The sequence below is a fragment of the Pelecanus crispus genome, chromosome 4 (assembly GCF_030463565.1).
Source record: "Pelecanus crispus isolate bPelCri1 chromosome 4, bPelCri1.pri, whole genome shotgun sequence".
Taxonomy (NCBI): Eukaryota; Metazoa; Chordata; class Aves; order Pelecaniformes; family Pelecanidae; genus Pelecanus; species Pelecanus crispus.
Window position 1 is genome coordinate 6,001,707 of NC_134646.1, and position 12,973 is coordinate 6,014,679.

At 38.5% G+C, this 12,973-nt stretch overlaps 1 protein-coding gene across 1 annotated transcript in view; it reads right to left on the reverse strand.

Moving 5' to 3' along the window:
• The window catches only part of SEC24D (SEC24 homolog D, COPII component), a 52,156-nt gene extending 41,618 nt beyond the window's left edge, over positions 1-10,538 (reverse strand). The window contains exons 1-5 of the mRNA XM_009478135.2: positions 10,388-10,538; positions 9,099-9,225; positions 6,809-6,957; positions 4,446-4,715; positions 3,537-3,658 (exon numbers count right to left, since the gene is read on the reverse strand). Coding sequence (XP_009476410.1) covers positions 3,537-3,658; positions 4,446-4,715; positions 6,809-6,957; positions 9,099-9,225; positions 10,388-10,538 — 819 coding nt within the window. The remainder of the gene's footprint in view (positions 1-3,536; positions 3,659-4,445; positions 4,716-6,808; positions 6,958-9,098; positions 9,226-10,387) is intronic.
• Between the last annotated feature and the right edge of the window lie 2,435 nt (positions 10,539-12,973).

The following is a 12,973-nucleotide window of genomic DNA, read 5'->3' on the forward strand; positions in this document are numbered from 1 at the left end:
GGAACAGTATGAGAACGGTGAGCCATGCATTCAGTGACATTCAGAAACATTTATGCTAACATCTACACCAAGTAACACTATGGACACTGTCTTATACAGCGGTGCTGCAAACCTATCACAATACAGGCTTCTGGGACACTTAACTAGAAAACTATACACACAGCTGAGCAGTACAAGTCATTTACACCTGCAGCTGCCTGTTGGAACTCAGGGGTAACAGTACACCCTTGGGGTGGGTAAGACCTATATACGGTGAACAAATGAGTTGTTTAGAGTAAGTAGATTGACTGCGAGGAAGACAGACCTTTTCAAGAGAGGCTAGCCAGCAAACTGAGGAGAGTGATGGTGTAAATAAGTCCTTGTTACTGAATCTAGCCTTCCATTCTCCTAGATCAAACCGAAGTACAAGGCTGCATCACCTTACTCAGACGCCATATATACCAGGTCATCTTTTGTATGACCATAGTTGTGCCAGCTGCTATTCTTCATAAATGAGTGTACAGATAATTGATCAGATTGCAAGGGTGGGAGGGGTTAGCCCTCATTCCTCCTGACTAGGCTCCATGCACAGGGTGATTAAGAAATAAATAATAATCTACACAGTAGGTCACCTTCCTAGCTGAGCTACATTTCAGCAGTGCCATTTAGAAAGCAGCAATTTAAACTCCTGAGAAAAGCCTTGTTGGCCATGAGGTAGTATTTCAACACTGGAGCTCAGGATTTTCATTCTCCAGGTCAGACTACCATGTTGTGACCTTCCTCCTAGAAAGAGAGTAAAGGAGAGCAATCACAGAAAACTTTTATTAAGATGAGGCAGCATCTGATCATACAGACTTACTCTGGTTGAAGCCTAGTTTATAGCCATTTACAATGTAATGTCATGAAACGCTCATGAAGCTGGCTTTACTACTGAACAAATTCCTTTCCCATACACTTCCTCCCCTGTCACTTCTGCACAGTCCCTCACCCCTGTTCAAAGTTTGATACTTTCCAGGATATAACTGAAGTTATATAAAGCTGTATTTTGTTCCACACCATAAACCGGATCACTGAGATGATACCATTATTCCTCCTCTTCCCTCAAAGAAGCTATCTTTTCAGCAATCTGGTTTAGAGCGTAGCCAAACAGCTGTGAGAGGCAAGAGGAATGAGACAGGGAATTTCTGAAACTGGCTTTGCCACTGCTGCTGGTATCCCATAGAATTGTATCTTTACACTGCACATGAATTTCTAATAATAGCTAGGGAAGTTCAGAAGCCTCTGTTGGAAAGCAAACAGAGAAGAAAAACAAAATTAGTTGCATAGAGTCTATTGATCATTGTCCAAGAGGTATTTCCTAACACTGGAAATAATCTGGGGCCTGTAACTTCTTTTTTCCCCCAATGAAGTTTTTGTATTGCAATATAAATACACAATACGTTCCTCAGAGAGCTTGTTATATCTTCTGTTTGATTACTTTCCCCTGCCTCCTCGGCTTGTGTACTTATTGCTAACTCTTGCAGTAGAAGGAAAAAGGTTTTGCTCTAAAATGGTCCACTGGCTGAAGAAAGCAAACCACTTTCAGACTTAGCTCTGAAAAGGATCAATGTACCATGGTATTCTGCAGTTAACTGCCCTAAATATATCATTGTTCTTGGAAATAATTGTTGACAAAGCCCAGATGCTAGTTTTCATAGATGTTGTCAGAGCACGTATCAACCTCTAACATATGTAAGAAAAGTATAAATCAACAATGGCTACAGATAAGAAGTAAATTTATCTGGCAACACTACCATAATTATATAATGTAAATATAACAAGAGAAATACACATATCATACTTATTCCTCATTCTGAATTAGCTCTTTGCCCTTTGCAGACGTTGACCCAGATCATGTTTCTTTTAAACATGTCATTTTGATCCTCTCTGTGCTGCTTAAACAAACCTTTTAACCTATTTTAACATCGCTGTCATAGTCAAGGCTGTTTATTCTACATGCGTAATTGAAACAAGACATCATCAGTCCATGCTTTCATGCCAGACCTCCTTCTCCCCCCGTTCCCTCCCTTTTTTTTTTTTTTTAATTAGACAAAACCATTTTATCCTTCTAATGTAAAAAGCACCATACTGAAACATTAGGAATGACTGACCTATAAGGGCATTTATTAATTACACAGATGCTCACTTTAGGGTTTTTTTACACAATGGTTTTCAGTTAAATGTAACTTGAAAATTGCCTTTAACAGAGGCAATTACAGTTGCTACATTAACCTCTAAGTGATTATCAACAAGCCTTTTTCCAAAATTCTGGGGATTTTACATCAAAACCATCACGGATAAAACAAATAATCTTTTCTAGAAGGACAAAAGAGTATCCCAATTCAAGGAGGCAGGGCTGCTCCCTACTAGACAGTGTCAGGCTTTTACACAAACACTTTTCCCTCATCTCAGTGGAACACAAATTCTTTCCTGTATAGCAATACTGCCTCAGCAGAGAAGTGGAAGATCCCTTCACACAGACTAGCTCACAGTGTGGTGGTTAATACATTTTTTAAGTAGAAAGTTCTAGGTCAAAGCTGCAGGACACAGCCTGTCAAGAATCCTGACTCTCTGAGGACCTTCTGACCTGTCTGGACAATTGCCAGAACCAGCATTAGTGTGTGCATCAGAATGCGTCTTCCCCCATGAGTTCAGCACATTTTCCCCCTCTATTTCAATCAGCTGTTCTCAATAAAGAAGTTAAATGCAGCCTGCACCTGACCAGCTTTGGGTAACAATTAGACTATTTTATTTAAGAAAGATGGACACAACAGCAACCTTGTTTTCTCTTTCTCTAACACCATTCTAAAAAGAAGAGATACTGTCCCAACCAGTGCATGTTCGGGCGTGCTTCAACAGCTGAGCCTCTTCAATCTGTATGAAGCTTAAGCATTAAGTACATTCCAAGTTACTGAAATCCTTACAAGGCTGCAGCAACTGGAGGGATGCTCAGGCAAATAATTCTAGTTGCCTGGGAAACTCCTGAAATCAAATGGTGAAGTGGCTTTTGAGCATGGGACCTTCTCAGCATTTCCAGGATTGCAGTTTCAGCACTCACATACCTGTATTCTGCACAAATCCTACTTTAGGTATCTATCTGTTACTAAGTTTAAGCCTTCAAACTTTCCAAAGTGAAAACGAAAGGTGATTAGCGGCAGTAAATGCAAGTAATCCTTCAGTACTGCTCACTGTCATACTCAGGATCCTGTTGAGAATTCCTATTAAAGTATTTGGAGTCATGGGTATGTCCCATGTTAGATAGTCATAAAGCCTCTGCAGTACTAAAACTAACGTTATGCACTAATTTATCCAAAACTGACAGCACAGAGTACAAAATTGTATGTAATTAATAAACTGCAAAAACTGGAACATATCTTGTGAACCAAGCCATGTAAGTGCAATTTTATGTTACAAAAAACCCCACCAACTAAAATAAATACAATATTAGCATTGTCGTTCCTTTATCTTAAATGCAGCAGAAATTTAATTTTATAAAAAATTAGTGCCACGTTACTTACTGGGCTTGGAATAGAGTCGGGATCAAGCTTCTTCTGCTGTGGACCTGCAAGCTGTGCCGGTCCCCCAGTAAAAGCACCAGGATAAGACAGTTGAGGTCCTGCCATTTGAGGACCATAGTTTGCTGCTGAGTTACAAATGACAATTTATTTAAAGTATTTAAGTTGTGTTATCAATTCTTAACATCAACTTTTGCCATATAATTCATTCTTAGCTAAATGCAACTTCTCCTTCCCTTCTGTTTTCAGCAAGTAAAAGAAATGGATTACTTTGGCTCATGCAGTCTGTATTTTAAAGGTAAGCATAAGACTAGGTGTGCAACTTTGGCTCCAAAGTTTTCAGGTATATGTCAAATAGGATGGTTAGTAGAGATTACCACAGCTACTCAAACCAGACCATTACATTAGTGAGAATCTCTCCCCTAACATCAGTAAATGCAAACTGGTCTAGTTAGCTGACTTTTTAGTTGTCAAAACACCTGTTTTACTCACCTCTGTCAGGTGAAATAATTATATTCAGTTACAATTCTTTATTGCTATAGTAAAACATTTTTGAAAGCTGCTTATGACAGACAGTACTATAAGACAGAGAGCAACCTATTTACAGAGTATAAGAAAAAATTCCTTTCTGCAGTATGTTGTGCCTTTAGCCGTAACTAACCAAATAATTCTGTTCCAGATCCAAATTAATCTCCTTTTTCTTGTTACACTCTCAACAGACTGCTAAACTTTTGAGCAAACGCATAGCCTGCCTTGAACGTACTGATTGACAATGCAAATCTTTCCATTCTACAAAAAGAGGATGAAATTTTCATTTTTCCAAGTCAGCAGAACACTGTGAATGGTCGCAGTTCCACCAGTGATTCTCCATGCATGGTTTTTTTCAATTACATAACAAACATCCTTCCTTACCTTGCTGAGAATGAAATCCAGGCCCTGGAGGCTGTCCTGAAAGCTGTTGCAAGTTAGGATTTGGGGGGACAGGTCCAGGGATTCCATCTTGTCTGGCCATAGGAGGCAATGATGGTTGAGCACAAAGGCCATTAACATTATTTGCTGGTGGAGGCACCTGTGATCCAGGCGGTAAAGCCATCTGCTGCTGGGTTGGTGGTGGTAGCTGCGGACCCTGAAAAGATGCCGGACGCCCAGAAGACATGCCAGAGCTCGGAGTAGCGCCAAGACCTGAGCAAGAAACTATGTCAGCTGAGTGAAAAATCATGACCTGCTAACTCTGTGTGGAAGGTGTTCTATTTTTGCTCAATACATTTACAACATACAGGCATTATTCTATCCCATACTGACAATGCTGCATTACGGGGATTCTGAATGCCTGTTCACATAACAAATCTGACCTCATAGTTTAAGTCTGAACTGATTCAGACATTCAATTTTATTTCTTTTGGCTCTATTTTCAATAAAACCTTGCAGCTGGGATGGATGGGGAAAGAGAGAGGGAAGCCAGCCTTTGATAATCCTTGATTACAATACACATAAATCACTATTTACTTTTGAAATAATATTTCATTTCATAATGTGAAACAACATTCTTTTTGCTTAATAATCAATTTCTCTTATGTGGCATGTTTTTGTTAGTCTGCTATTTGCATTTCACCATGATGGGTTCAATGAAAGATAAATCCACTCATTTTATCTGGTTTACAATTATCTTCTGGTTTTGATGCTAAAAGATGAAACATGTGGGAATTATTTTGTACACACTGGTGAGTAATAGTTTGTTGTTTTTAAGATCCAGATTCCAATTAGAATTAAAAGGACCCTGGAAATAAGGGGGTTTTTGAGACTTACAACCTGTAAATACTTATTATTCTACGAAACCTGTATTTTTAGTCAAAGTTCTTCCCAAAGACCTGCGGCAAAATAATTTTCAAGAAAGCTAAAAAAATACCCAAAATTAGATTTGGAGCAAAAGGACCAATGTGTTAATATACAAATATTGAAATGCATCTTCTGTCAGACATGTTAACTAAAAAAAAAAATTCACATGCAAAACACAAGCTCACATTCTCAGCTGTGACAAATAAACATCAGTCCAATAGCTTTACAAGCTGTGAATGTCAGCACTCTGTCAAGTTACACCACCTCAGACTTACAGCTAAGGAAAAAATCAGAAGACCAAAACCCAACACAGAGGCAGAGCTGTAAAGAATCTATGTTTTCAGTGGTCTGAAGGGTATCTCAACCTTCTGGCATGTAACACGATAAGCAAGAACATTTTTTTTCACACAATTATTGCTGAAGGCAATATAATGAAGGCAGGAAGCAAAAAAAAAATTCTGCTCTAAGTAATGTGAGTTGCTATATATGAAGTGCTCTAGAGGTGGTGGGCCACGCTTCATCCTGTATAAAAAGGTCTGAGCTAATTGTGCACTTGCAGTTAAAGGTTGAATTCGAGTCTAAACTAATTTTTCTAAGGTGAAGGAGGTGTAAGTTTTCACAAGCAATTGTACAAACAGAGGGTCAGACCCATGGTAGTTATGCAGGTTTCATTCAAGTCAAATCAGCAACTTGTAAAGCCAGGGTAGGAACAGTGATATAGTATCAGTGCATCCTGAACTGAAAAGTTCACCTTCACTATCTTGCAAAGATATCAACCACCAAAGTGATCTTCATCGAAAAAATTCATCCTCCTAAACACACTGGCCTCAGCAAAACAAGTTGCTAACTAAATTCCACTCCTTTTAAACGAAATGGTAAATTTCACCAGGAAGTACTCAGGAAAAGCACATACAAACACACAGAAAATTAGTGGTGGGAAGTAATTTACATGGAAGAATCTCATGACCACATCATGGCTTAGGCTTGAGATGTTTTAACCTCAGAATAAAAGCAAATAAATTTAGATGAAAAACTAAACTATAAGATTTGGACAAAAAAAGAGTAAGATGGTTACAAAACAGAGAGAAACTCTAAAAAGCTGAGAAAAATGAAACCCTGTCTGCATATTATTGCTCATGCCTTGGCTGTGACTGACAGGATCACCAAGTAATTTGAGAAATGATTGATAAGATAGCTGACTTTTACGGAAGGTTCCTCAAACATCAATTCAGAATTAACCCAAGAACACTGATTTGAGGAATAGGATGAGATTTTAAATAAATAAATAAATAAATAAATCAAATCTAAGAACTTGAGCTAATGATAGTGGTCAAAGATTTCATTTTCTGTTTATATAAAAGTTCAATACGTTTTTAATTATCATAGTCTTAAGAACTTTAACTGAGAAAAAGTCAATCAGATCAGATAAAACTGATTACCATAGCTATTTATCTGCATGCTGTTGAGCTGGTTAGCAAGTTGCGCTGTAGGTAAAGTGGATGCAGTATTTGGGTAGGCTGGTTGTGACTGATGACTGCAGGGAGGATAGGAAGGTCCTGTATTGCTTGGAGGTGGAGGGCCTTGAAACCTAAAGGGAAAAATTAGTGCAGTTATGCAAAAAATTACGTCGACCAATCATAATTCTAGAAGGTCTCATACCTTCTCAAGGATGGTGCTGAAACAAATAATCAGGACAAACTCTTAAGAGAGTTTGTTCATGTTCTGCTCAGAAAACGTATACTTGTATTAAAATAGTCATGAAGCACAGAAAGAATCCATGCTTGTTTTTTTAAAAAAAAAAAAAAGTACACATTTATTTGCATACTTGTTAGAAACAAAGAAGAGAGAGTATGCCATGGCAATGAGAGCGCGGTAGTAACTATATGAAAGCTTGAAGATTAAGAAACACAAGCTTCTGAACATATCACGTCACTCCATCCCCTTTCCATGCTTATAAAGGAAGATTCCCTGCTGGGGAATGTTGAAGAAATGGTGAAGAATGTTAGGAGAAAAATCTGTGAAGAGAGGAAAATGAAGTGAGAAACTGTTAAAGAGTTCTCTGTAGCAGAGGAAAAAAAGAAGATGCAGATAGGGAAAAACTGCTTCATGATTATCAGATATGGAAAAACACGAATGCAAGAAAAACTAAAAAAAAAAAAACCAACCCTAAAACTAAAATAAAAAAAAGAGGTAACACACATGTGGCTTATAACAATATTTTCTATCAGATTATTTCACTCTGGAAAAACAAGATCCCAGGCTATCTCCCAAAGAAGATGTACACTGATTCTCCTATGACCGCTTCTAAAACGGAGGAGGGGCCCTTCAAGAGAAGTAGAATTTACTTTCCTTGAAATTTTGATGTGGAAATTTCCTGGCCTAAAATAGCAGCTCTCAGCAATTTGGGTATAAAACAAGGTCAGGTAAAAAAACAGTAGACGTGCAGCTGACAGGGCAATGACTGGAAGCTAAGAAAGAGAGTCAGTATTTTGCTGGGTTGGTCATGTCAACTTGGCTCTGTTCACCTTGTTTTTACATCTTTAGGACAACAACCACTTCTCCCTATGCATTAGTACGTTGTCTTTTACAACTGATCACCAGTCTCTTAGGGTTCCTCCTTTACACAGTGATAACACACAGAAACAAAAAGGCTTCCCTATTTTGATGCCTAATAAAACATATACATGGCTTTATTTGAACACAAATAACTATACAACTACTAAAAAGCACAGAAGCAGATTAAGACTTCAACCAACTAACACAAGAACGTTGTTAAATGGTGTCAAGTTCACTAAAGCTAAAATAGCTATAGGTACACAAACTAATTTTGCCACTCATTGGAGGTAAGCAAAATAATTAACATTTGAGAGAATTAAATAAAAGAGCTAAGCATATTTACCCACTTATAACTACCTGCAATATAACCGCTGTGTAATAAAGCTCAGCTATCCCCTCGTACGACCATTTTTCCAAGATTTCTTTTTACAGCTTCCACCTGTCCCTATTTTCTCCCTTCCCTACTCCTAACTCCTTCACCTCTTCCTGTGAGCTCTGGAGGCTGGACAACAGCACTTCAAATAAACTCTTCATAGTCAATGTCAGGCCTAAGAGAAAGAGTAGCAGTCATCCATCTGAGAGGGTGTAACAAAATTGCATTATAAAATGTCTTTAAAGTACCCTATGGAGCCTTGGCTGTGATCCCACAACAATGAAGCAAAGACATCCTGACAAGGTAGGGGGGAACTACAGATATAGAGACATGCACCAGCTTCTAGTCAAAACTCACTGGCAACTATTAATTTGTAAATAACAACAACTTGCTTCCTCTCAACAAAGGAGAATTAAGACATCAGAAAGTGAATAAAAAAAAATAGTACAACTATATTTTACAACAAAAGATATAGATCAAACAGCACTTATAACACCTTACTGGTGCTTTAAAGCAATGGGTCTAAGATCAAGAAGAAAAAGCAATTAAAAATAAAACAAGCAATGCATGATAAAGACCTGACTTGCTATAAAATGGAACTTAATGAGAATACAGATCACACTGTATGATCTGCCAGTTTAACATCACAGGCAACCGAACTAGAAGATCCAGTTCAGAATTGGAATGTCAGAACTGCTGAAGATAAAAGGGATGCCATACTTAAACATCAGTGAAGCAGCTGAAGAGAGGTAACAGAGGTCAAATAGCTTAGATCTCATTTATTAATTCTTGAAAGTCACCTGTGTGGCTGTTGCCCTGGTGTGCTGGGCCCATTTTGGAAGTTGGTCTGGCTGAATTGATGTGTACCAGGTGGTGGAGCCCCAACAGGAGCCGCAGATCCAAATGGCACAGTTGATTTTGACACACCTGCAAAAGAAAAGTACTGTTATGTAAGAACCCTGTGAGAAACCACAAGATCGCCAAGAAATACAGGTGTACGGCCCTGCCCTAGCAATAAGAATACTGGCTCTAGGTATGAACCCAAGAAGGACAGTAAGAAAGAAGCATGAATGAACAGACCAGACATTTCAATTTGGGATACTGGTAATCTCTGTCACCCAGTTATCCTTATAGGTAGAACCAAGAGGTCCCTTTGATTTTGGAGACCACAGTCAGAAAGAAAACTTGGATCAACCTTTAAAAAAAAAAAAGCCTCTATATGTAGAACCTGTAACCTACACTAAAAATGGTTCTTAATTCGGATCTAGAACAGTGACTGTGAAGAGACTATAGTTTACGTAAACAGCAGGGCTGAATAAACAGCTCTTCAACCTGTATTTCTTGAATTACTTTCCTTTACATTACTCTAACATCAAAAAATTTGTTTGATACCAAAACTGGTATTTTTCCCCAAGTATTCTAATAAGCCAATTACTAGAAGTAGTTCTATCTTCTGACTATATTCAGCATTGGATTAAGGTAACACAACTCCTGCTGTGTTTCACGAGAAGTTTTAGAGAAACTGGCTAAAACTTCTTTTTTCTGTTTTCATGATAACACAAAAATCAAGGACACACCGAATATTTAAAAAAACCCTCAACGTACTTGGATACTTAGTTCTGTCATTACCCTACTCTGCCATCTCAAATACTAAATTTAATGTAACTTATCATAATCTAAATGTTATTAAAAATTTTAACAAATACTCTTTTTGAGATGCTTTAGAGAATACTTCAGTCATCTTTACTATTTTAACTAATTTCCCCCTGTGACATCAGGCCAAATATTGAGACGGTCCCTCTCCTCCTCCCCCTATCTTGGCCACGTATATTAGGTTCTTGCTCATAATACAGCATTAAGCATTGGTGCTTATTGCTTCCTGGACAACGGAATTCACACACGAAGCCAGATACCCGTCTTACACCAACATCTGAGCATCAACAATAACACAGACAAAGCTACTGCAGGATCCTGTTGCAGAAGCAGTGTAAAATTGAGCATTTTGTGCAGACACGAGTAAGAAAAAGAGATGCAAAATGCCTTCATAGAAAAGTAGACCCTGAAAACACATTTTAAGCCAATCTCATACCTGGCTGAGGTGCTGAGTATGAGGAGTTCGGGTCCCCGTAATGCCCATAATGAAGTGAAGAATTAGGTGGTCCAAAACCTGCAGAAAAGCCTCCTATTCCTGGCTGGGATTGGGAATATGGAGGAGCTGCAACATAGCCTTGTTGACTCATGATGGCAATATTCTCATTCCAAGTACCTGGTCCTCTGCAAAAGAGAAAGTGACACCTGCTACTAATCTTCACTCTTTTTGCATTTTAAAAGGCTGTGAACTGTGTTCCCAAAACAACAAAAGACATATCTGAGGGCAAAAAAGGACATTGTTGTCCTTGCTATTACCAGGCATCTTTTCCCTAAGCTTTCACATCTTGATTCTGTTGTTGTTAAAGAAAGGAAAAAAAACCCCACAACCCCAAACCAGAATTTGATTAAAAGCAATCCAGAAAAAGTTTTCTAATGATGAGAGCATTCACAAGACATTTAATTTCTTTCCTGCAATTAGATTTTGTTAAGCAGGATAAAAGAAACTTTTAGGAAACTTTCAGGAAAGAGTACCCTGATAATTGCAATCATTTAAGATTAGAAATAGAAAATCTGAAGAATTCTGCATTACTAAACCAGATGACTGTATTTCATGAGACTAGCTTTCAGATACAGTGCCCCTGCCACCAAGGGATATGGAAAGTTATTGAAGTTGTACACTTTGCAGCCGTGACAGCTACCTTTCTCTTTTCCATGTAAGAGAGAATTTTTTTATTTTGACTTCAGATTGAATTTAACAAAACCAGAATTCCAGTAAGTTTCTTGATGCCAAAATTAAAACTGTTTTGAGAAATGCTGAGGATGCAAACCCTGAATGAGCACTTGCTACTTCTGCAGAGTCCCAAGTACATAGGTCAGGCATCCCCAAAGAACTGAAGATACATGATATAAACTAGCATTTTAGATATTAAACGTTCCTTTGAAATGCCTTTCCCAACCACCTACACTTCACATTCTTAGGCTTGAGCCATACAGTGATCTTTGAGTACACAAACTGGATGAAAGTAAATCAGGAATTGTGCTCCTGAGGCATGCACAAAGGCACCTCAAAATTACATGCAGCTCCAAGAACACAACAGACAAATTCATGCTGCACCAGTACATGTCAGTAGAGAAAAGCTATCCCTATCAGAAAACCCATCTCTAGGCTTCTCACATTAAACATACATTTCTGAGAGAAAAAAAAAACCCAACAGTTTTACTAATCTTCCACGTCAGACAAGAAATCGCTTTCAGCTGGGTACAGGGCCTAGCCCTCCTCACACACTGCCCTTGCAACCCTCTAAACCGCACTCCTCAACGTAGCACAAGATTTCTCAGTTGCGGTATTAAAGTGCTTCAGATAGGTAATTTAGGGAGTTGTCTTCTATTTCTTAGTCAACAAGGTAAACATGGGAAGAAGCAAAAAAGTGTTTAAACAGAAAGGCTTCTTGCTGCCAACCGAACTTTCTTCCCTCTGCCCACCCCCATCAGAAAAGACGTGGCAGTGTGAGCTTTCTTTGCTCCAAAAGACAGTAAGTCAGCACTAAATTACCTACGCACTGGCACAGACATATATATATAAGTTTTGTATCTATATAAAGGAAGAGATTTTCACTCTGAGGCAGCTGCAACAGCCAACACCTTTAGCTGCCACAGCATCCAGGGGAAATGACTTCCTCCACAGCTTATTCACACACCAAAAAAAAAATCTTGCCACGTCAAACTTCCCACAGACAGCATAAACACGCAGAGGTTGCGCTGAAGAGAGACAGAAGGTCTAATCATAAGCAAAATAATCTAAGTTTATCAAACACAGTTCCAGATTCTATTTAACACCAAGCATATTTAATCCCTTCTCAAGACAGGTATATATATCAACACATGATGAAAATAGTTTGGAGGCAACACACAAAATATCAATAGAAACTAATCACCTAAGGTTTTAGCCATCAGATTCTAACAAGACACATAGAGACTCACTCTGGAAATTGTGTGAGAAAGATCAGAGGGTCTGCTAAACCCAGATCTTTCCCTGGGTTTGTTTACTACAAGTGTCACTACACAGAAGGACACAAAAACTTTTTTCTCCCTGTGTCTCTTAACACTAGTTTACCTTACACCTCACAGCCCGAGGAACAACACTAACACAAGCTCTTCTCCACGATTTAATTTACCACTAGCTAAACAGAAGAGGTTGTCATCTTTTTTTCCAGAGGATTGCTGTACCTATGCAAAGCTCTACTGCACTGATACCACTGTGAAGATGTAAAACTCCACTACGTGCACGTAGAAGTAAGATAATGGAATTAGAAGTAGAGGATCATGTTCTCGGCTAACTGAAGAAGGACTATTAACTTTATATCTCTCCAGAGACACTGTGCTTGGTCACATATCCTCTAGGAAGAGGTGCTGTCCCTCCCCAAGGCATGCTGCAATCTCAATTTGACAAACAACCTTTGGGGTGCGTGCATGTATCTACACACACCCACATACACAGAGTGGAATACAGCGACACACATTACATTTTGCATTTGTTTTTTCATAACACATTTTGGAAGAAGCTACGAAAGCATAAGCTTAAATT